The sequence below is a fragment of the Musca vetustissima genome, unplaced genomic scaffold (assembly GCF_032173495.1).
Source record: "Musca vetustissima isolate MV318-11 ecotype Yass unplaced genomic scaffold, APGP_CSIRO_Mvet_v1 utg7330, whole genome shotgun sequence".
Taxonomy (NCBI): Eukaryota; Metazoa; Arthropoda; class Insecta; order Diptera; family Muscidae; genus Musca; species Musca vetustissima.
The window spans coordinates 207,194-232,475 of record NW_026882603.1 but is presented as its reverse complement, the minus strand read 5'-3'; the positions used below and the strand labels follow the sequence as shown (position 1 = coordinate 232,475).

Here is a 25,282-nt window from a genome sequence, read left to right as displayed (position 1 = left end):
CCGTATATTTCGCATCGTGAAAGTTCAAGTTTTTTTCTAATTTTTCCTCCTTATTGAAGGCGTATGCATTTATTTTTCTTTAATTTTTGGCTTCATTTCTATTTTTCCAATTTTTTTTATATTTCTACATGACATGTATATAATGATTGGAACCTTTACTACATTCTCAGCTAAATTCCATACTAATTCTCAGCTTGAAATCTTTTTGGCTTCGCATTTGAATATTTCAAATTTAAAAAATGTTAAATTTTTTCTGACTTTTCTCCCTTCCCAAAAAACAGCTTGCCAAACTAAATACCCACGTTCTAAATAATACCCGTAAAGCTGATATCGATGTGATATTTTTCAATCGCGCAGCCAAAGTTGGCAGTGAATCTCTCTTGGAATTATTCAATTCTTTGGAAAAATTCCATGGCATTTATATTGAACGTGAAGGTTTACGTAAGAAGACCAAACGTCAGCTTAAACCTTGGGAACAACGAAAATTGGCCGAAACTGTATCGGAATTAGATGAGGGTTCCGTTTATATTGAACATGTCAATTGGATAGATTTTGAGGAATTTGATTTACCCAAACCGATTTATATAAATATGGTACGTGACCCCGTGGAGCGGGTGATATCATGGTATTATTATGTACGTGGAGCCTACAAAAATGCCATAGAATATAATCGTGAAACCTATAAACCGGTACGACCCGAATCATGGTATAAGAAAGATTTTAATTATTGTGTACGTAGCGGTGATTTGGAGTGTCAATATATACCGTTTAGCGTTAAGGATTTCGTTGGAAATTATAAGAGGCAAACGTTGTTCTATTGTGGACATCATGATGATTGTTTGTAAGTAAATGAAAGGAATGGAAGGGGATTTCATTTTAACCGAAGGTTAGATTGTGGTCAAGTGAGTTTGAATTTGAGTAGCCCGAAAGTATGCACCGAAATAAGGTACAATAGACCATTATTATTATAAATCAAGTATCCTTTTGTCGAACCTAGGGTCGATTCCTAAACTGTTTTGGAATTTATGAGCCTAAGACTATGCACTAAAAATATATTATTGCAATATGCAAAGTGTATAAAAATTAAAGGTTATGTTTGTAAAGCCCATAGACATTTCTTAAAATGCCTATGAATTGAAGAGCGTTAAAGTAGCACAACTTTGATTTGGCTTACCTAAAAGTATGCACCACAATATTATACTCAAAATTATTATTATAATTAAAGTATAGATGGCGCTTGCTGCAATATATATAATGTACGGTGCATACTTTTAGGCTACCCAAATAAACGTTGGTCTCAGGATATTTGGATAGATTAAAAATTAACTCTGATCAAGTATGCATATACTCTATGAGGTCTTAGGCGCACATTTTGATGTGTTTCAAATATATGAAGTTGCGGAACATATGAGGACCTTATTATAGTCTTTCATATCTAAATAGTCTATAGCTGGAAGGCTCAAAGTAGGACTTCTATATTTAAATTAGAACCGCTTAAAATTTCAGAGCCTACAACTATGCACCACAATAATTAAAGTATAGATGGCGCTTGTTACAACCTAACTCACGCACCTCAAATATTTCCCCGTTCCCCCAGTCACTTAAGGTAAAAAATATATTATGAGAATATTACAGAATAGAGCATCAAATTAATGATAAACAACATTTCAAGTTAGAAATGATTAAAATAAGATTTCTAATCTTTCTTTGATAAATTGAAAAATTTATAAATTTCAAACTCTCTTGGACATGCCATACCTCCTGGTTGAAATAATTTTTTTCTTTAAGAAAACAAAAATAATTGTTTCAAAATCCCTCCACAAAACCTAGACCCTTTAACTCACCAGCTGCCGTTCAAATGGCCAAGGAACATGTGGAACGTGATTATGCCGTTGTTGGCTCCTGGGAAGATACCAACATCACTTTAAGTGTTTTCGAAAAATATATACCACGATTTTTTAATGGGGCCAAAACTATTTTTGAAAGTAAGTACAGCTTTTCATCAAAAGAATGTATTTTTTTACTAAACAAAAAAAATACCTCTTTTTTGTTTTAGTTCACAGTGACAAGATAACAAATCGCAACAAGAACAAACGCAAGCCGAAAGTCGACGATGATGTTCGTGCAATGATTCGTAAAAATTTCACACACGAATATGAGTTCTATTATTTTTGTAAACAACGTTTGTACAAACAGTATTTGGCCGCCAATTTGAAGGAATTACAGGCTAATGGTTTATTGGATTAAGAGATGCACTTAGTTCTGTACTATACAAAAGTAATTTGAAATAAATATGAAAACAATTGAAATACATATAACAAATATATTGTTTTTTATTTTCCCATGGGAGGCGTATACTTAATATTAAGAAAAATCTTGTAAAATGACAATAAAATATACTGGCAGCTCTCTGAAATCTCGATAATAAATTTAATATAATTGTCATGCAGACAACTGACCTAAATGAAAAGAATCCGATCTTATACCCAAACCACGATCAGTCTAAGCTATAGAAGAAAATCAAATCTGTAACTGACTTTTTTTCTACAGAAGAAATCAGACCTCTGCTACTGAGTTTATTTTTTCTATGAAAAGTTTGTCTAGCTTTTTCTCTCCCGATCTTGTATGGTCAAGGTTTTTCAACCCCACCCAACTATTCAGCTACTACTTCACTGGTAGACGAGGACTCGTTTCGCAACTCCTCTCGACTATACAGTAAAACAGAATCAGCCAAGTGTTCCACAGCCATCTACAGAAGAGTGCCTCGATTATCATTTTATTTCAAAATTGCCATTTATTTAGAAAATCATTTCCATTGTACAATTAACTTAATGGCTACCGTATAAAATTAAACTATAAATCCACTTCTCCGATGCCATATGGCTTACAATGTAGGAGACTACGAAACTATTTTATATCTATCGCGGCATTTAGAATGCTATATTTAAAAAAAGTAGTACATATACAGATTTTCTAAAAAAACTTGTCATGCCTTAAAAAATTCGCCCATGTGCTGCATTTCGAGTTTGCTCGAATGTGAAACATTTTCCCAAACTTGGTGTGCTCCATTCCGAATTCCCAAAAAAATATTGGGAATATAATTCGAGCATATTTAGATTTGTGGATTGAAAACGAAATGAGATCGTACGTGTTTTTCTGAGCACGTATAAGTTGAAAAAGAACGCTGAAGTAATATTTAAGGTGTTTTTACAATATTTATTTAAAAAATACGGTATTAACATTATTGTTATAGTAAAATTAAAGAAAATAAAAAAGGGCTCCTCCTGGTCTGCAGATGTCCACAGCTTGCACACACTTTGTCTTCCCGGACTTTCATTACTCTCCGAAATATTTTACACATTGTTGTGCGATCAACACTTATTTATAAATCATTTGCCACTACCCTCTTAAACCCACCAACAGCCAGAAATCTGAAGGTAGTTGCTAACTGCAGGCTTTCGGGAATGGTACCCTTGTGTATGAAAGGACCAACTTCTCTCAAAATATCCATAAATGCTTATTTTAACACGTTCCAGTATCATTAGACTTTTTCTGGTAGATACCAGGGCAATTAATAAGCCAGCAGGCATATTTTTTTTCTTAGTTTTGTTGTTAAACAAATTGCAAATTCCAATGAAACATATGTTTTTTATTGAACACATTTCGTAACATATTGAGCACAGCTATGCTTTCGAGCTCGAAATTGAGCACACCATTTTGCACAACATGGGAATTTAAAAAAGTATGGGAATTCAAAAACTCGCGAAACATGTCACATGGGCGATAAAAAAATCAAACTTAAATCAACTTAGAACTAAACATACAATTAAACTATTTACAATTTTTTTTATTGAGCTTTACTATATATAGGCTCAATATCGGCTTCAAATCTGTGGTACCTCCGATTATATTACATCAGCCGGTAAGCTGCTAGGGGGAAACGTTTCCGTATGGAGTGAATTTACTCGTTGCACTCCAGGTATTGCACCACTATTCCATTTTCCACAAGCTGTCTCCTTTCCAGATTGTTAAAAGTATATTTCATCATGCAGACATTGATCCGCTTAAAGTCAATTACATTGTAGATGTTCCTATAGGCCGTATGTCTATAAATTCCATTGCTATCCAGTGTTGGCCTCATTCCAATAATATGTTTCTCTCCCACATTCTAATCCTTTCCATTTGGGCTGACGATACGTCTGCTCATGCAGCAAAGGAGTAGGTGAATCTTTTATGAGTCGAATCTTTTATGCAGGATAATTCCATGTTATTTCTTCCTGTCTGACACTCCTATGAATTCATTTCCAAGTTTTATAGCTGGAATGTATTTTCGGAAGCTCTTCGCAGTAGGCTTGTGTTTGCCCTTGAAAACCACCGATACACATTTTCCAACATTGAGTTTAAGGGCCCATTTATTGAAGTAGTTGCAAAGTGTTTCCATGTACACATTCAATCTTCTTTCCACAGTGCTTCCAAAGCAGTCTCGTAGTACAAGTAACACATCATCAGCGTATGTTAGTAGCAGTCCTCTTTCAGGTGGCCCTGGTATGTCACATACGAACAGGTTGTATAGAACTGGTCCCAGTAGTGACTTCTGAGGCACCTCTGTTTTGATCAATTGCTGTTCAGACATCTTATCTTGTACTTTCACTCAAAATACATGATCCTTGAGAAAATATGCCACCATGCGACAAGTTTTTTGATCGAATCCAAGCGATTGCATCTTATAAAGTATGCCGTGCTGCCAGACTGTGTCAAAAGCCTTGCCAAAGACCTTCTACAGTTTGAAGAAGGTCTTTGTCGATGCCATACGATTGGGAGCACGGCGTGCTATAGCAGAGCTGAGTCTACGAGGCCTTTGTCTTCCCATTTATTTCCATCGTTGATTGCAGTTGCCTCCGCCTTGAATTCACTACAGAAATTAACGAGTGGTGCATCGTTGTCTAAATCTTCCACTGCAGTGCTAACAAGACTTCGAAAACAATTATCCACTGCAATATCAAATCGGCTAAAACTCAACATTTTTAATCATGATGCAATAATAAGGTGATGTATCACAACAAAAACGTGCTCACGACGTTTGGGCGTTACAATATAAAATCTGTCATTAGTAGATTAGGATTTTTTTATTTAAAAAGCACAGCCTTCCCGAAATGCGTTTTGCTTTTATTTATTCTCTTAGTGTTTACATTATAAAGCACTTGATTTATTGTAACGTATTTCTCCACTTTTAAATGTCATTTTGATTAGTAATATTCTTCTTGTTGTCGTTGTTAGCAAAACCCCATCGCATGTTGTATTATTTTGAATACCTTCAAATTTATATATTTTTGTTTCAAAACCATACTAACAATTTTTTCATACGGGTCTGAAACTTTCACCAAAAATGCCTCTGCTGTGATCAATTTTCCCCCAACAAAAAATTAAACAAAACCTCATCTTATATACCATTCACACACAGCTTCACTCGCTAAATCCCAGCCGTTTAAACAATACCAAATATGCCGATATGGAGGTAATATTTTTTAATCGGGTCGCCAAAGTTGGCAGTGAAGCTCTTATGGAACTCATCCAACATATGGCCGATGATAATGGCAATATGAAAGTTTTAACCGAAGGCCCATTAGACATTTCGACACGTACACGAACACCGAAACAACAACAAATTCAGGCGAATTGGATTGGAAAATTAAAACCGGGAACTGTTTACATTGAACATTGTAATTGGTTGAATTTTTCACGGTTACACACCCGCAAACCCATTATGATCAATATGGTACGTGATCCAGTGGAACGTTTAATTTCGTGGTATTTTTATGTTCGTAGTGCCTATAAAAATGCCATATACTATAGTAAACATCCGGATGCACCGATCAAGCCGGAGGCATGGTTTAAAAAAGATTACAACAAATGTGTACTTAGCGGAGATCCAGAGTGTCAATATGTACCGGATAGCACGGATGATCCGTTTGGTAATCATAAACGGCAATCGTTGTTCTTTTGTGGACATGATGAGGTGTGCCTGTAAGTTGTAGAAGAGATATTTGGAAATTTAAAAAATAAAAAAAAAATTACCCTCCCCTTTATAGACCATTTAATTCACCCAAAGCCATACAAATTGCCAAACGTAATGTCGAACTTGATTATGCTGTGGTCGGCTCTTGGGAGGATACCAATGTTACGCTGACAGTGTTTGAACATTATATACCCAGGTTCTTTCAGGGGGCCAAGGCTACTTTTGAGAGTAAGTTTTACTATTTCCCAAAATTTCAATATTTTTAATTGTTTTTAATTTTTTCTTTTAGAATATAACAAAGCCGTAACAAATCGCAATCGCAACAATCGTAAACCAAAAATCTACAATCACGTTAAGGATCTCATCCGCAAAAATCTGACAAATGAATATGATTTTTATTATTTTTGTAAGCAGATGCTGTATAAACAATATTTAGCCTTGAAGCTTGATAATAATTATAATTAAATTTTAACACAAAAAAAATTATGAATTGAATAATAAAAATAAAAAAGAAATTGTTTTTTTATTGAGGATTGGCTGAAAGGTTGAAGTTTGTAGAGATGTCCTTTTTTATTAAAAAAGGGAAACATATAGAAAAAAACTAACCTCAGTAACTAGGTCTGATTTTTTTCTATTGAAAAAAGTCACATCAGCAACTGACAACTAATTTTTTTTCTATAAAAAACCCTCAGCAACTGATGTCTGATTTTTTTCTATAGAAAAAAAATGCCTCTAGGGCAGAGGTCTCACTATTTTTATAGAAAAAAAATCCACTTCTGTAAGAGAAGTTTGATTTCTCCTCTACAAAAATGTCACCTCGGTAACTGAGGTTTGATTTTTTAAAGACCAATTGGTCTCTATAGATGCCAGAGGTCTTTATAAAGAACAATTGGTCGGTATAGAGGCCAAAGGTTTTTATAAAGACCAATTGGTCAGTAGAGACAGCTGGGTAATTTATAAAGGCAAATTGGTCTGCATAGAGACTACAGTAGGCCCATTCTGTAACTTTTTAACAACATACGACATTGTTTATTTTACAACAATTTCATTTATTTGTTTTGTTGTTTTTACAAAACAAAAGAAAATTAAACAATATCGAATGTTGTTAAAAATTACTGAATAGGCCTACAGGTCCTTATAAAGATCAATTGGCTTGTATGGAGACCACAGGTCTGATTTTTCTCTATATATTAAAAATACATCAGTAGCTGAGGGCTAAAGTATATTCCTTCGTACCTGTGGTCTGAATTTCTGTCTATTGAAAAAATCTGAGGACAGATTTTTGTAATAAAACTATCCTGAAAATTCAATGTGTGATTTTTTGTGGTCTTATTTACTTTTGTTGGCAGTCCCGTTAAACCGATCTGTCTCTATACTTTCTAATTTAAAATGAAATTTTACTAAAGTTTTCCAATATTATTGGAAAATTTAATATAAACGTCTATTGAATATTAAAGTCCACAATGGAATGTTATCAAAATTTAATATAATTTGGAATTTGAAAAAAAAATTGGAATGAAAGCAAAAGAACAGCCGAAAACAATGCTTACAACCATTGGCGAAAAAAACATTTCATCGTGGCCGCCGAACTGTAAACAACGATACCAACAAATGCATATCAATTACCGGTCTAAGTATTCCAAAACAAATATCAATTCAAATCCCTTTTTATATCACATACTAAAATATTGCCCTTCTTAATTTTTCTCACCCATTTAATTTCCAATAATTAGATGCAATCTCTCAATGTGCACGATCTCAACAATACGCGTAAAGCACAATTGGAATTGGTCTTCTTCAATCGTGTACCCAAGGTGGGTAGTCAAACATTTATGGAGCTGCTGAGACGTCTTTCGGAACGTAATAACTTCCAATTTCATCGTGATGCTGTACAAAAAGTCGAAACAATTCGCCTGGCCGAAGAGCAACAACATGAATTGGCCGAAGTAATAAGTGATTTACCCGAACCATCGGTATTCATCAAACATGTTTGCTATACAAATTTCACGAAATTCAATTTACCCACACCCATCTATATTAACGTTGTGCGAGATCCTGTCGAACGCGTCATCAGTTGGTTCTATTATGTTCGTGCACCATGGTATTTTGTTGAACGTAAAGCTGCCTTTCCCGATTTGCCATTACCTCATCCCGCGTGGTTGAAAAAGGATTTCGAAACATGTGTTCTGTCCGGTGACCAGGAATGTACCTATACTCAGGGTGTAACGGTGGAGGGTATTGGCGATCATCGTCGTCAAAGTTTGTTCTTTTGTGGTCATGCCTATGAATGCACGTAAGTTGTTCATATGAGAGAGAGAGATTTTTTAAAATATACTATATTTGCGATCTCTTTTTGACATTTCAGGCCTTTTAATTCTGTTGGAGCTTTGGAACGTGCTAAATATGCCGTGGAAAGTCAATATTCGGTTGTGGGTGTTTTGGAAGATCTCAACACCACGCTGTCGGTATTTGAAAAATATATTCCACGATTCTTTGAAGGTGTTCGAGAGATATATGACAGTAAGTACTTATTGAAAAACTTCTAACCTAACATTAAATTGACCAATCCGAACCGAGAAATAAAAGAAATACCTGTAAAGAGACCACTGGTCTTTATAAAGACCAATTGGTCTGTATATACCAATCTTGTCTTTTTAAAGACAAATTAGTCGGTATGGACTAATTTATCTTTAAAAAGACAAGATTGGTGTACACAGACCAACTGGTCTTTATAAAGACCTATTGGCCTTTATAAAGGCCTGTGGTCTCTATACAGACCAATTTGTCTATATAGACCAGTTGGTCTTATATAGACCATTGGACTCTATACAGACCAATTGGTATTTATAAAGATCTGCGGTCTCTATATAGCCCAATTGTTCGTTATGAAGACCTGTGGTCTCTTGAACTACAAAATATCTTTAAGTATTATATTACTAATTAATTAAATCATCTGTTCTTTCCTCCAATTCCAGCCAGTGCCGAATATCTAACGAAAATCAATAAAAACAATTTCAAGCCGCCGGTCAGTGAACGTGTTAAGGAGATTGTGCGTCGTAATTTTACCAATGAAATCGAATTCTATCAATTCTGTCGACAACGTTTGCACAAACAATATTTGGCGGCGCATTTGCCCGATAAAATAGCACCACGCCTAAGGCCATAAATTAAAAATTAAACAAAAAAATCTCACACCCCTAACAAAAACAATGCAGCGGCAGGCAAACAGAAGAGTCTATAAATTCCACTGAAAAGTGAAAAATAGTAGAAAAATCTAATATACAAAATCATACATTTGTACATTTTTGTAATTATTATTTCGTTTTAATTCATTTTATAAAAATTAATTTAAAAATATATTTGTTATATTAATTGTTCTCATATTTCACATTAAGAAAACAAGAACCATTAATTGTTTCCTTTAAATATTTTTTTATTATTATTAATATAAATATTTTTTGTATAAAAAATATGTGCGTTTCTCTTTTTATGTTTGTTATAGTTATAATTATTAATTGTTAATTTTGTTTAAATATAATTTTTTAAGTTATTTTTTTACCCATATTTTGTTTTCTATTCACTGTGTTATTTCTAATAAAATGTCGTATATTAGGAATATATATATTTCTCTCTCTAGAAAAAAAAAAAACGAACAAAAACTAATGTGATCTTTCTTAAAATTTAGCTTATAACAGATTTAAATACATATTTTGTTTTTAATTTTCTTTAATATTAAATAGTATTATTATTAAAAATAACAATATAATATTATAAAATAAATTAAAAAAATAAAATATATAAAAACATATTTTATGAATTATTTTTCTTTGGGAGCAAAATTGAAGTTGAGTAAGTGCGCCAATAGTGTGGTTCCTGGACGTATATCAAAGAGGACGAACCTACTACAAGAGATCTAGAGGCCTTTATAAAGACCGGTGGTCTCTAAAAGCCCAATTGGTCTTTATATAAACGTCTGGTCTCTATACAGCCCAATTGACCTTTATAAAGACGGGTGGCCTCTACACAGACCAATTGGTCTGTATAAAGACTTGTTGTCTCTATACAGACCAATTGGCCTTTATAAAGACCGGTGGTCTCTATATACAGCTCAATTAGCCTTTATAAAGATCGATGGTCTCTACATACAGCCCAATTGGCCTTTGTAAAGACCTGTGACCTCCATACAAACCAATTGGTCTTTATAAAGACCTCTGGTTTCCAAACAGACCAATTTCCAAATAATAAAAATTCATTTAATTCGAAAAGTTCGAAAGAACTTAAAACATTTTATTATATACATAAATAATATAAAAGAAGAAAACACAAAAATATATAGGAAAATATACGAAAATATATTATAATGGGAAAATAGGGAAGTGGTTAAAATAAAAAAATATATACTGGTTTAAAAAATAATTTTACCGGAAAATTATAGAAATATGTATGCATTAATAAAAATACTAATGAACGGTTTGTTTTACAACAAAATGAAAACATAAAAAATGTTATAATGAAATAAACATATATATGTAATATATAATGAAATAATAATAACTAGTTAAAAAGACTTCAAGTTAAAACAGAACAAAAAATAAAACATAACTTCTAAGTACATAAGCTATTATTAAAATAATATTTAAAAAAAAATAAAACGAAATATAATTTATACTATGATTTTTTTGGTATGGCAATGTATTTTGTTGAACTGCTGATGTATTTATTGTGATTGAGTTTGTTTGTGATGTCGATTTCAGGTTTTCATGTGAATATCAGTAGCGCCAGGCATACTATATGTTTTTTAGTTTATAAAATACTTTTCTTTTGCTAAAAACAAAATAAAATATTATTGTTAGTTGAAAGGTTATTTTTGATTGAATATAATATTTACCTTATATCATAGTTAAATTGAACAAAACAGCGAATGTTTTTCGTTTCATCAATAACTACCGGTTTGTCTCTGTAAAATAAAGAATAAGGATTATCTTGTAGCATATATGGGCAATATTGCCAATTTTTTAACATAGCTGAAGCGGAGGTTCACCCCTTTATAACTCGGGAACTACTTAAGTATATGAAAAAAAGTGAATAGTTTTGGGTTAATTGATCTGTCGTCAAACTGTTCATGATATTGATTTCCAAACTTTATTTTGGTGGAAGCTGTGTCTACTTTAATGTAAAAAAATGTGTAAAAACAGGTTGAGGCAAACCAGTTTTTTATGTTCTCTACCGATTTGTGACTAAGCCACTCATTGCACGGCCTTCGTGTCAAAATAAAACTAGAAGCCAACAAAATGGGGACTACACCCCCTTTGTATCATTTTTCAAAATTTTAACTGCATCTACCTTTAAATGATGCTGACATTTTGAAGCTCGATTTTGAGTGTTTTTTTTAATTTTACTTCTAGCTTTAATACGCCAACAGGAATTTATAAAAATCGATTATAAGATTATTGTAGTCGCGAATCTGCGTAATTTGATATGTATTTTGTGTATGTAGTATGCACAGCTTCAGAGTAATACTCATCCGAAAGTGCGAATTTTGTGCGATCAAATTTCTAAAAAACCTATTTTTCGGGCCAAATTTTTAGATCTGTCAACTGAATGATATGGGTACCCGCGATCAATAAGGTTTTTTACGTTTCGGATGATATAAAATCTTTTTCGTGAAAATCCATCTACTAGAACGGCGGGAACTGACCTTCCAAAAACACGAAATTTGGCAAAAAATGTTTTTGAAAATATCGCGGATTTATTTGCGTTTTCTGTGGATCATTTCCGCTTCAATAAATGACCTCATACGGATTTTGATCTTTTTCGAAAAGAGAACTTTAAAAACTTCAGCCGAAAGAGAGATGTACACAATTTATCTCAAAAATAGATTGTGGTGGCACATCCATGGTTCTTAATGGACCACATTGAAATGGTATAGATCGATGTATTTTTTTAGGGTGCACACCGAAATCGGATGCGCGTTAATGGCATATGGAGTTTTCGGAAATTATTCGCGTTTTACGGTTTTTTTGGTACTTCAATGTAACGTGCGGCACATCTTAGCCGTCAAATGAAATTTCGCAAAATATATATGGATTAGAAGATAAACTTCAGTACTTCCTGGAAACCGCATGCGCATCAAACGATTTTGAGAATTACGCGATTTACACGCAATTTAAAATGTATATTTCATAATATTATTTTATTTTTAAATTTATTCCTATTTATAGAATTCTAAGATTTATCGGAAGGGTCTTGATATAATCCGCAAGGCGTATATTTACACACAAAAAGTGATTATTAATATATATGCAAATTTTTCGGCGAAATTCGGGTAAAATAGCAGAATAACCCCAAAATTTTTGTCTGAAATTTCTTGTATAAAATGAAAAAATAAATATGATTACATTATTTTTTTTTTGAACCAAAAACAAATATTTTTCCTCAATATATTGTTTTGTTGTCGCTGTGATTTACAAACCGCTACACTGACTTGAGTGATTTTGATATCATTTGATTCATCATGGTGTTTAGATTATGTAGATATTTTTAAATTAATTTTTAGGTGTGTGTATGTCATTAATATAATGAAAATATTGACGTAATCTCCTATATTTTTATTATTTTTCTCATATTTCGCGAAGATGTACAACTTTTTCGCGATTATTATAATATATTCATATTCTTATTTTACGGAGGAAGATATATATCAACGTTTTTGGTCAATATAATAAACGACGTAATTTTAAGATTTTTTTCTTATGCCCAAAGATAAAACCCCGATAACTTTTGCGCGCATCAACCAAAAATTTGATCGCGAACGGTTTCGGAGTCAGAACATTTTTCTCTATATGTGTACCAAAAATCATTGATGTGCCACAAAAACAAAAAAGCTGATTTTTTGAAAATGGAATATTAAAAAATTGGCAATATTGCCCATATATTAATTCCATTTACTCTTATTTTTATACGTACTGTGGTGTACCATAAAATTGGAAAATATCACAGTCTATAAACGAGGTAACACTGGGTATATCAATTTTCGTTTGGGAAATCTGAAAAAAAATTACATTATTAAAATATAAACAAAAAATATATATTTTCTAAACTTTACCACTTCTTGCAATTCTTCATTGTCTTTCAATTGATGAAATTCCGTATCACTCGTCAGCAATGTACTCAATGGATGATTATCAATTAAACGCATAACATTTTCATCGGTCATTTTTAAAAATGCCGGCATATCATGCTCAGCATTTATATCCTCAATTTCGACACCATCAATGTTCGCTTTGGTTTCCGCTATGGCTAGACGGAAAATTTCATCGGATATTAAATTACTGGCCAGTTGATAACAGTCTCGATGAAAATGCCAACGTGCCGCCAATAGATTATAGATTCGTCTATAATCCTCATAACGATATTCAATATATTCACCACATTGTGATACTTTGGCCTTAAGGAAGACATCATCAAAATCCATATTGGGACTGCATATCTCATTCAAATAATAATGATCCCGTTTCAAATAGTCCCATTTGTCTACGTCTATTTTATAATGTTCATTGCTGACAATCTAATAAGAGATTTTGATTATATCATTTGTAACAAAAAAATTACAATATTTTTAACTTACACCAAATATAAAGTGATATTTCTTTGGAAGTTCTAATTGGAATGATGGCAATTTTTTAATTTTTCCTTGTATTAGTGACTTTATCAGGCGTATACCATAATTATTATTGGCTCTGAGTTCTGGAAATAAGGTTTCATCAATACTGGCAAATATTTCATCAACGCAGGCAAATCCAATCTTCTCGTGTTCATAATTATGTGCAATACGTTCCCATGTATGCGAAAATGGCCCATGACCAATGTCATGTAAGAGGGCAGCAATCTGGAATAATAAAGATTTATTAATTGGGACCAAAGAAAAAACCAGTAAGGAAAGTCGGATATATATGATACCCTTCACCACTTTGGGTATATTCTACAAAGTCCCCTAACAGACGACAACTTTTCGAAAGAACATTGACATGAAATTGAACGAAAGACATGTAAGAACTTTGGTGCACAATTTCCATTAAATCGGACGAAAATATATATATGGGAGCTATATCTAAATCTGAACCGATTTTCACGAAACTAAGCACACAGCATTCTAGACTTAACTCAATACGCTATGCCAAATTTCGTGCAAATCGAAAGATATTTAGGGACTTTGGTACGCCATTTACCTTAACCCTTTCAGTGTTTTTGTCGAATATATTCGACATTTAAAATTACTCTCTTTCTCTTTCGATTTTTCGGTTATCACACCGTTACAATTTATGTTTTTGTTTTTGCTGAAAGACAGACAAAACTGTCCGAGGGTTAAAATAAAAATTGTGTTTTTTTCTAAACTCTGTGCCTTTATATGATTTTAAATACAAAATTTTAGATTTTTATTCCGACAAAAATTTTTTTGACACTGAAAGGGTTAAATCGGACGGTAATATATATGGGAGCTATATCTAAATCTGAACCGATTTTCCCGAAACTTATCACACATTATTCTAAACTCAATTCAGTATGATATGTCAAATTTCGTGCATATGATAAATGCGACCTGTACTTTGTTTACAATTTACCATCAACAGACGGACAGCAATAGGGTTCGTCCGTGGGCCAAATTTCATCCAAATGGGATGATAACTGCGACCTGTACTTTGTTTACATTTTAACATGGACAGACGGACGGACATGCATAAATCGACTCAGAAATTGATACTCTGCATATTCTCAAAAGGAACCATGGGTCGATCCCGTTTCCTTTTGCCTGTTACAAACATATCCACTCATAATACCCTGTACCACAGTGTGGTGAACGGTATACAAAAATACAAAAAACTCTTTCGTTTTGACAGTAAAAAGGATAAATAACACTAGGTTCTCTTGCCGAATGTCTAGAGCACATTATGAAGTCACTCGGTTTCTCCACGAGATTACAATTGATATATGATCTGATTCCAGAACCAACTTATCTGCAAAATTTGTACTGTGTTTACAAATTATAATGGACAGGCTAGATCGGCACAGCTATATAGGAATGATATAATAAAAGGTGGATCTAGAATCAATATTTCGCGGCGTTACAAACTCCTGGGGCCACAACAAGCTATAATACACTTACATCATAGTTGCTTAGGGTATAAATATCTTGCTTGCAATCGTTCGAACTTAATCTAAGGTAGAATCCATATGTTTTTATTCAGTTCCGATATTTCACTCACCTGGACAGCTTGACGATATAACAATGGTATCCGATTATTATTTTCCGATAACCATGGTGTATTCTTTTCTAAAGCCTCCAACATTAAACCAGCTGCATGGTAGGTCCTAAAATGAAATGAATTTTCAATATTAGATCACAGATTATTATCAAACATATCTGTGTATACCCACCCAATGCAGTGATGATAGCGATTGTGTTTTTGCTCCAGGCCATTTTTAAGTTTCAGCAGTCCCAATTGTTTTAATTGTTTCAGACGTTGAAACTGTGGAGTTTGTATAATAACTGTGACATCTGGCGGTAGATATATTTTACCATAGACGACATCGTGAATTTCACACTGCAAAGAAAAAGATGAAGAAAAACGATGTAACTTATTGTGGATAAGGGAGATAAGTTTTGAAAGCATGTAATATATTGGAAATTAGAAATGTCAAATGTTAAATTGGAAATATATGCCATATCATAAATATTTTTATTTTTTAATTGAACATTTTCAGTAGATTTCTTATTTAGCAAATCATAAATACTTTAGATGTTTAACTTCTTAAAAATTTATTTCGCAGTTCCTTCTTCTCGCTAATAATTGGAGGTTTCAGAAGCAACTCCAAACTGCTCTTATAAATATAATTATACTTTTTGCTAATGCTCCAATTCTTTTTGAAATTATGTATACATGTATTTGACCTTCTAATTCGCGTGCTTATGCCTAAAAGTATACTTCAAAAATATGTGATATATATTTTATAATCCATTTTTTTAAAGTTCAATTTTACAACATTGGTAGGAAAAAATTTATGATTTGTGAATGAATCAATATATAATTCATATTACCAACTCGATTTTGAAAAGAAAACTGGACATTTCATACGTTTTTCGCGTTTTTTGGTAAAATATCGAAAATTTCTTTGAAATTAAGCAATGAACCTCCAGTTGAAATTCACATATAGAGATGCAATATTTAATATAAAGCGTTAATATTTGGTTTCGAAAAAAGGTATATCAGTTCAAGTTTTATTATAGCCAACATATGAAAGTAACGTATAAAGGGCTTTACCCACATTATTCATAAAAAACGCCTGTAATTTGGCACCCTGGGTAATTGGAGTGTGCAGAATATAATGTTGAATATAGAAGAGTGTCCATTTTAGAAATTTCGATCGTTATAGGCGCAGTAGTAGAACGAAGGGGATATAATTTAGAATTTCGAGTTCTTGAATTGTGAAATACTTCAAGAGTTGAAGGTTTATGTGCATGAATTACGCGGCCAGGAAACATTTCTCGCAACAAATAGATTTTGTGTCATGTGGCACCGTATTGTTGAAACCACATATTATTTAAGTCGTATTCTTCAATAGCAAGCAAAACCAGGAAAGTAGTAAAGTCGGACGGGGCCGACTATATGATACCCTTCACCACTATGGGTATATTAAACAGGACTATTAACATGAAATTGGATGAAATAAAATATGTGATATTTATCAAAATGTGAATCTGCCTAGATCTATCCATAAACATGTCATTCGTTTGTTACAATGGGACAAAAGTATGTAAATCGACTTCAAACAAATATAAATAGGTCATCAGTTGGGCTATATCTGTACTTCTAGAAAACGCAACTACGTAATTCTATGCTCAATTCTGTAAGTTGTGCAAAATTTAATGTCAATCTGACTAACATGAGGAGTTTGATGCCCTATTTACTTGAAATCGGGCGAAAATATATATGGGAGCTTTATACAAATATTAAGCGATTTCAAACAAACTTGTCACAGGTTAGGTTATACTAATTTCAGAACGTTTTGTTCCTATTGGTTCCTTGGTGCGACAATTACTTAAAACCAATCTATAATAAAAGGTAGCTATATCTAAATCTGGACCGATTTTCACGAAACTTGGCAGACATCACTCTAGGCTCAATTCAGTACGTTATGTCGAATTTCGTGTAAATCGAAAGATATGTAGCGACTTTGTTGCACAATTTATATGAAATCGGACGAAATATATATAGAAAGCTGGACCGGTTTTCTCTAAACTTGGCAGACATCACTCTAGGCTCAATTCAGTACGTTATGCCAAATTTTGTGAAAATCAAAGGATATATAGGGACTTTGGTGCACCATTTACATGAAATCGGACGAAACTATATATGGGAGCTATATCTAAATCAGAACCGATTTTCATGAAACTTGGCAGACATCATTCTAGGCTCAATTAAGTACGTTATGCCAAATTTCGTGCAAATCGAAGGATATATAGGGACTTTGGTGCACCATTTACATGAAATCGGACGAAACTATATATGGGAGCTATATAGAAATCTGGACCGATTTTCTCGTAACTTGGCAGACATCATTCTAGACTAAATTCAGTACGTTATGCCAAATTTCGTGCAAATTGAATTATATATAGCGACTTTGGTGCACCATTTACATGAAATCGGACGAAACTATATATGGGAGCTATATCTAAATCTGGACCGATTTTCTCGAAACTTGGTAGACATCATTCTAGGCTCAATTCAGTACGTTATGCCAAATTTCGTGCAACTCGAAAAATATATAGGGACTTTAGGGCACCATTTACATGAAATCGGACGAAACTATATATGGGAGCTATATCTAAATCTGGACCGATTTTCTCGAAACTTGGCAGACATCACTCTAGGCTTAATTATGCCGAATTTCATGCAAATCAAAAGATATATAGGGACTTTGGGGCACCATTTACATGAAATCGGACGAAACTATATATGGGAGCTATATCTAAATCTGGACCGATTTTCTCGAAACTTGGTAGACATCATTCTAGGCTCAATTCAGTACGTTATGCCAAATTTCGTGCAACTCGAAGGATATATAGGGACTTTAGGGCACCATTTACATGAAATCGGACGAAACTATATATGGGAGCTATATCTAAATCTGGACCGATTTTCTCGAAACTTGGCAGACATCACTCTAGGCATAATTATGCCAAATTTCATGCAAATCAAAAGATATATAGGGACTTTGGGGCACCATTTACATGAAATCGGACGAAACTATATATGGGAGCTATATCTAAATCTGGACCGATTTTCACGAAACTTGGCACACATCATTCTAGGCCTAAATGATTAGGCTGTACCAAATTTCGTGCAAATCGAAAGATATATAGGGACCATTTACATTAAATCGGTTAAATATATATATGGGAGCTATATCTAAATCTGAACCGATTTTTCCCAATTTCAATAGGGTTCGTCCTTGGGCCAAATAAGTGACCTATGCCAAATTTCATCCAATTCGGAGCATAAATGCGACCTGTACTTTGTTTACAATTTAACATGGACAGACAGACGGACGGACGGACGGACATGCATAAATCGACTTAAAAAGTGATTCTATGCATATTCTCAAAAGGAACCATGTGTCTATCTCGTTTCCTTTTGCCTGTTACAAACATATGCACAAAGACATAATACCCTGTGGAACAGTGTGGTGAAGGGTATAAAAATCGGAACATTTAGGTGCCGTTATGTCAAAACTTGAACACCGAACAAACTTGTATATAAGTCAGCCTTTCAGAACCATTTTACCAAATTACAGCTCTATCGGATTGAAGATGCAGCTAAAATCTTAAAAATAACAAAATTGGATGGCACCATTCTATGGGATATTATAAATCAAATTAGAGCGGATGAAGAACATGCCCAAACACTCGACAACTAAAAACCCCAAGATACTGATAGTTAAGTTCGACAGCCTGTTCAAGTAGTCTGCGCAAGCAACTTTTTATACAATAAGCTGAGAAGTAGGAACAAGGTCCTCAAGTCGCTAGCCGGTAGCACTTGGGGCGCTGACAAAGAAATCTTGTTGACCTCTTATGAAGCAATATGCCGGTCGGTGGCGGTTATGCGTCGCCAGTATGGTCTGCGAATGTAAGTGATACGCAGTGGAAGAATATTCAGAAAGCTTCCCTGAGAACTGCAACAGGGTGTCTTCTCATGACTCCAGTGGATTATCTTCGTGAGGAAGATGTGCTCTATCTCAAATATTGAAGTTTCTATTATTATTTCAACAGACAGACTGTCAGGCAAGTATAAATCGACATATTCTTTTTTTATATTTTATTCTGATCAAGAATATATATACTTTTTGGAGTCTCTGGTGAATATTTCGAGGGTGAAGCGTATAAGTATTGGATTAAGAATTTACATTGACATATGTCGAAATCCGGTCCCATACTTTTGAAACCACGAAATGGATAACCCAATATTGAATTTTTGCCAGGGCAAAACCGGAAATGCATGGGTTATCTGTCGTATGGTCCTGACTTGGCACAAAAATAAGTCTTTTTTTTATTCATACATATTAAAAAATGGGTTGTCGCCAAAAGCTGGTTAGAATCGTCCAAAAACCATGTCATTAAGGTATTTAAATTGAAGTGGAAAAAGTGATTCAAATGTGTTCTTGACCCTTAGTTTAGTAATTAGATAACATGCACAATTCAATGAATGAATCGACTAAGTTTTTGCAACTTTTGCATGGAATTTTTAGTCAAGCTTTTTGAATGAAACTCCACAGTTCATTATTATTCAGGGGTTCAGCTATGACCCAACATCCTTTTTGAAATAACACCATAAATTTTCAATTGGATTTAGATGAAATGTGTCAAGATCTATCTGGCCGACTCAGTCAACCAAGAGAACAAACTCATTGTTGAACCTGAATAAAGCTGAATTTAGAGTAATGATAGAAGTCAATACTGGTCATTTCAATATCAGAGCCTTTACCAGTAAGCCCGACCACTGACCTTTACCAGTAAGCCCGACCATTTTACTGATTACTGCAGACTATGTGTCGACGAGGAGGACACGGAGACAATTGAGCATCGCCTGTGTCGCTGTCCAGTCCTGGCCTACAGACGGCACAGACTAGTGGATACTCTCTTTCCACCGCGTCTAAACTTCTTTTCAACTATTCACCACACTGTGGTACAGGGTATTATGTCTTTGTGCATATGTTTGTAACAGTCAAAAGGAAACGAGATAGACACATGGTTCCTTTTGAGAAAATGCATAGAATCACTTTCTCAGTCGATTTATGCATGTCCGTCTGTCTGTCCGTCCATGTATTTTTGTGAACAAAGTACAGGTCGCATTTATGATCCGATTTGGATGAAATTTGGCATAGGTCACTTATTTGGACGAACCTATTGAATTTGGGAAAAATCGGTTCAGATTTAGATATAGCTCTCATATATATTTTCGTCCGATTTAATATAAATGGTGCACCAAAGTCCCTATATATCTTTCGATTTGCACGAAATTTGGCACAGCGTAATGAATTAGGCCTAGAATGATGTGTTCTGAGTTTCATGAAAATAGGTTCAGATTTAGATATAGCTCCCATATAAAGTTTCGTCCGATTTTATGTAAATGGTGCACCAAAGTGCACCAAAGTCCCTATATATCTTTCGATTTGCACAAAATTTGGCACAGCGTAATGAATGAAGTATAGAATGTGTGTGAAATTTCCTGAAAATCGGTTCAGATTTAGATATAGCTCCCATATATATTCTCGTCCGATTTAATGTAAATGGTACAGCAAAGTCGGTATATATCTTTCGATTTGCACGAAATTTGGCACAGCGTAATGAATGAAGTATAGAATTATGTGTGTTAAGTTTCCTGAAAGTCGGTTCAGATTTAGATATAGCTCTCATATATACTTTCGTCCGATTTAAGGTAAATGGTGTTCCAAAGTCCCTATACATTTTTCGATTTGAACGAAATTTAGCATATCGTATTCAATTAAGTCTAGAATGATGTGTGCTAAGTTTCGTGAAAATCGGTTCAGATTTAGATATAGCTCCCATATATAGTTTCGTCCGATTTTACGTAAATGGTGCACCAAAGTCCCTATATATCATTCGATTTGCACGAAATTTGGCAGAGCGTTCTGTATAAAGTGCAGAATGATGTGTGTTGACTTTGGTGAGAATCGGTTCAGATTTAGATATAGCTCCCATATATATTTTCGTCCGATTTATGTAAATGGTACTACCAAAGCCTCTATATATCTTTCGGTTTGCACGAAATATGGCACAGCGTAATGAATTAGGTCTAGAATGATGTGTGTTAAATTTCCTGAAATCGTTGAAAGCGGTTCAGATTTAGATAGAGCTCCCGTATATAGTTTCGTCCGAATTAACGTAAATGGTCCAGCAAAGTACCTATATATCTTTCGATTTGCACGAAATTTGGCACAGCGTAATGAATTAAGTCTAGAATGAGGTGTGTAAAATTTCTTGAAAATCGGTTCAGATTTAGATATAGCTCCCATAATGTAAATGGTCCACCAAAGTCCCTATATATCTTTCGGTTTGCACGAAATATGGCACAGCATAATGAATTAGGTCTAGAATGATGTGTGTTAAATTTCCTGAAATCGTTGAAAGCGGTTCAGATTGAGATATAGCTTCTTTATCAGACCAAATGAAAGAAATTAGTATAGGTTGCAGAATGACATGTTTATGGATCCAATTTCATTTTGCTTGTCTTTTAAAAATGCGACGTCTGTTAGGATTCATCTGTTGAATATACCCAAAGTGGTGAAGGGTATCATATAGTCGGCCCCGTCCGACTTTACTACTTTCCTTACTGGTTTTCTATCAACATTTTTCAGGAAAGAACTTTCGTCAACAGCCAACCTGTTACAACAATATAATCAAATCGTTTCCACGACTGCTACAACAACAACGACATTATCAAATGGCAACAGCATGTTTCTCCATTTTCCAACTATTGAATATAGGATGCGCTGTTAATACACTGCGTATCATAACTATAGACGCACCTTTAATTCAATTGGTATGTTAGTTGACTAATAAAATGGACCCATTAAGTTATTGTTCACAATAAAACGATCAAAAACACATATTATTCAACAAAAATAATTAATTTATTCTTTATGGTTTCGCCGAATTCTGCACCTTCAAAATTACTGGTGTTGCATAACTATAGACGCACTTTTACAAAATTAGAAAAATTCATTTTTTAAAACTTAAATAAAATAAAATAACTTTCACAGTTCTCATCTAACTGTTGATGAGCAAACATCGTTTGATCTGCAACAGCTGTTTTACTACTGAGCACGTTTTTGTATATTTACTTTTACACCCATATTCTTTTGGATTATTCAATTAAAATCATTTTCATTTTATTTGTGTGAAATAAGATCATTATGAATGGGGTGTACCCCCCAAATTATAATCGGTACGCTGTACTCGATCCGGATCGTGACAAGCAGAAGAGTAAGAGAACGCGACTAGACGCAGCAGATTTTGTGTCTCTTCCAACAAAGAAACCAAATTATGATGAAGTGCCTAGATTTGTAATTGCCTCCGCTGTTTCAACAAACACTAAGTGTGAAGTTAAACCATTAGCCGCATACAACGTATTCCAGATTGGTAGAGGCATTAAAAATATCTGTCGTGAATATTCTGAAGTTTCTGAACTTCGTAGTGGGGACCTACTTATCAAAGCCAATAATGTCAGAGCCTTCAAAAAGTTTATAAGTGCGAAATATATAGATGCTGTACCTGTAAAAATAGTTCCTCACCCTACATTGAATCATTCGCAAGGTCTCATCTTCTGTGACAAAATCAAAACAATTCCGGATGAAGAGATACTCAAAGATTTAGCCGAATTCGATGTTATTGCTATACGGAAATTTATGAAATGGGAAGGAAGTGAATTGGTTGCCACAGGTGGAGCTGTGCTTACTTTTAATTTAATACATCCTCCAAACTTCATCGATATAGGTTGGCGTACCATTCCAGTTCGTGATTATGTCCCGAATCCACTAAGGTGCAAATCCTGCCAAAAGGTGGGACATACCAAAAACCATTGCAGGGGTACGGAACTTTGCAAAGAATGTGCTATACCCCCTCCACATAGTGTATGCACAAGAAAATATTGTGTTAATTGCAACACTGACACACACACATCATACGACAATACATGCCCAACATTTTTAACCCACAAATCGGTGAACAAAATTAAAATTACTCAAAGGTGCACAAATCGTGAGGCTTGGAAAATATTCAAAAGTAATCCCGAATACCATCTTATCAAACCAAACACTAAAAGGACACCTTTTTCACAAGTACTAAAGAATAATAAAGATGTTCAAAGAAAAAGTTCCTCCGAGGAAACCCCAAAATCTTCATCATTACAATCCAACACCACCTCCAACAAAAGTTCAGCACCAGTTGTTACTTCCACAAAGTCACCTACACCAGCACAACATAAGCCATATATTCAATCTCCTTCTAATAATTCTAACTCCGAACCTAACAACACATATAATGTAAATGCAGAAAAAGAGAAATTATTAAATCAACTTCACACACAAATATCCACCTTGAAAGCAAATGACAATCCAGTTGTTACTCAAACGCCTTATGAAGCTTCACATAAAAACTCATCATTAACAAATATAGCACCAACAAAGATAACATCAAGAAGAAATGCAATCGATGACATGGAAGATGACTCCATGTCCTCATAATATTAATTAAATTTACTCATACTTATAATATATTCTGTGACATTTATTTAATGGTTCTTGATTCTAACATCACTATCCTACAGTGGAATATCCAAGGGTTTATTTGTCACAAATTTGCCCTGGAAATGTTAACAACCTTGCACAATCCTAGTGTCATTGTATTGCAAGAGACTCATGTCACCGAACAAAATAAGCACCTTTTACATCTACCAGGTTACGTAATCTTTCACCATAATAAAGACTATAACTATTCAAAATCAGGAATAGCAATTCTAGTCAAAAATAATCTTAATGTAGCTAATATTTCCAAATCTTCTGGAGATCTTCTATTTCAGTCTTTATCATTAGACTATGGTTTACCTCTCCACATTATAAACATATATAAGGAGCACGATATCTCATTAACACGAGAAATTATCAACCGAATAAACATTCCATCAACCCGACCAACACTCCTACTAGGCGATTTAAATACTCAAAATACATTATGGGGATCTTCTGACACCTCTCCAGGAGGGCTTATATGGGAGGATTTTGCAGATAGAAATGGACTTATTTACTTATTTACAACTCCAACTTCATTGAATCGGAAAATGTTAACAAAGAGGCATCATAAATTAAGCGGCTATTTAGAAAATCTGCAAATGAATCCATTCCAATCACTCGCAGAACGAAAGAAAGGAAAAGACCAGTATGGTTTAACAGTGATTTGGCAAGGCTAATACGAGAAAGGCAACGAGCTTGGAGGACTTTTAAAAGACATAGGAATATAGGGAACTGCATTTATTACAGGAAAATAAGTGCCTTAGTAAAACGGGAATGTAAAATAGCAAAAAGATTAACATGGGAGCGTTTCCTTAATTCAATGAACCCATCTATGGATGTTCGTCATCTATGGGGTAAAGTGAATAATTTAAGAAATCCAAAGTTCAATAGGTTTTCAAGTATACAATTGGATAATAATATTATTACTCATCCAAAAAGCATTGCAAATGCTTTCTCTACATTATGGAGTTCTATTAGCTCAGATTCAGTTTTCGACGCCTCAGTCTGTTCAGCCAAATATTCCTTTTCAATTTCCAACATAAACCAAGTTGATGGAAACAATCAAGCCCTCACAAAATCTATAGAAGTTAGTGAGATTGATGACACGCTAAATACATTGAAGGGGTCCACACCTTCCTTGGACAAGTTAACATACTCCATGGTACGCAACGCACCGATATTAATAAAAATACGATTATGCAGATTGTACAACAATATATTATTTAATGGAATATGTCCGCATGACTGGAAAATTGCTATACTCTGTCCTATTCCAAAACCAGGTAAAAATCCTTGTACATTGGAAGGATATAGACCAATATCGTTACTCCCAATTCTCTCCAAAATCTTTGAGAAAATAATATCCCGTCGCCTTCTGAAATACTGCGTGCCTCATTTGTC

General features: G+C 34.0%; 2 protein-coding genes across 2 annotated transcripts in view; one reads left to right on the top strand and one right to left on the bottom strand.

Annotated features, from left to right (window-relative positions):
- Positions 1–2,247, top strand: part of LOC133329138 (heparan sulfate 2-O-sulfotransferase pipe-like) — a 176,398-nt gene extending 174,151 nt beyond the window's left edge. Inside the window, exons 4-6 of the mRNA XM_061537636.1 lie at positions 282–841; positions 1,831–1,985; positions 2,057–2,247. Of these exons, the coding sequence (XP_061393620.1) occupies positions 282–841; positions 1,831–1,985; positions 2,057–2,247 (906 nt within the window). The remainder of the gene's footprint in view (positions 1–281; positions 842–1,830; positions 1,986–2,056) is intronic.
- Positions 2,248–10,900: 8,653 nt separating this feature from the next.
- LOC133329132 (deoxynucleoside triphosphate triphosphohydrolase SAMHD1 homolog) overlaps positions 10,901–25,282 on the bottom strand; it is a 52,936-nt gene continuing 38,554 nt past the window's right edge. Inside the window, exons 2-7 of the mRNA XM_061537628.1 lie at positions 15,452–15,618; positions 15,280–15,385; positions 13,644–13,904; positions 13,122–13,583; positions 12,983–13,062; positions 10,901–10,973 (exon numbers count right to left, since the gene is read on the bottom strand). Coding sequence (XP_061393612.1) covers positions 10,901–10,973; positions 12,983–13,062; positions 13,122–13,583; positions 13,644–13,904; positions 15,280–15,385; positions 15,452–15,618 — 1,149 coding nt within the window. The remainder of the gene's footprint in view (positions 10,974–12,982; positions 13,063–13,121; positions 13,584–13,643; positions 13,905–15,279; positions 15,386–15,451; positions 15,619–25,282) is intronic.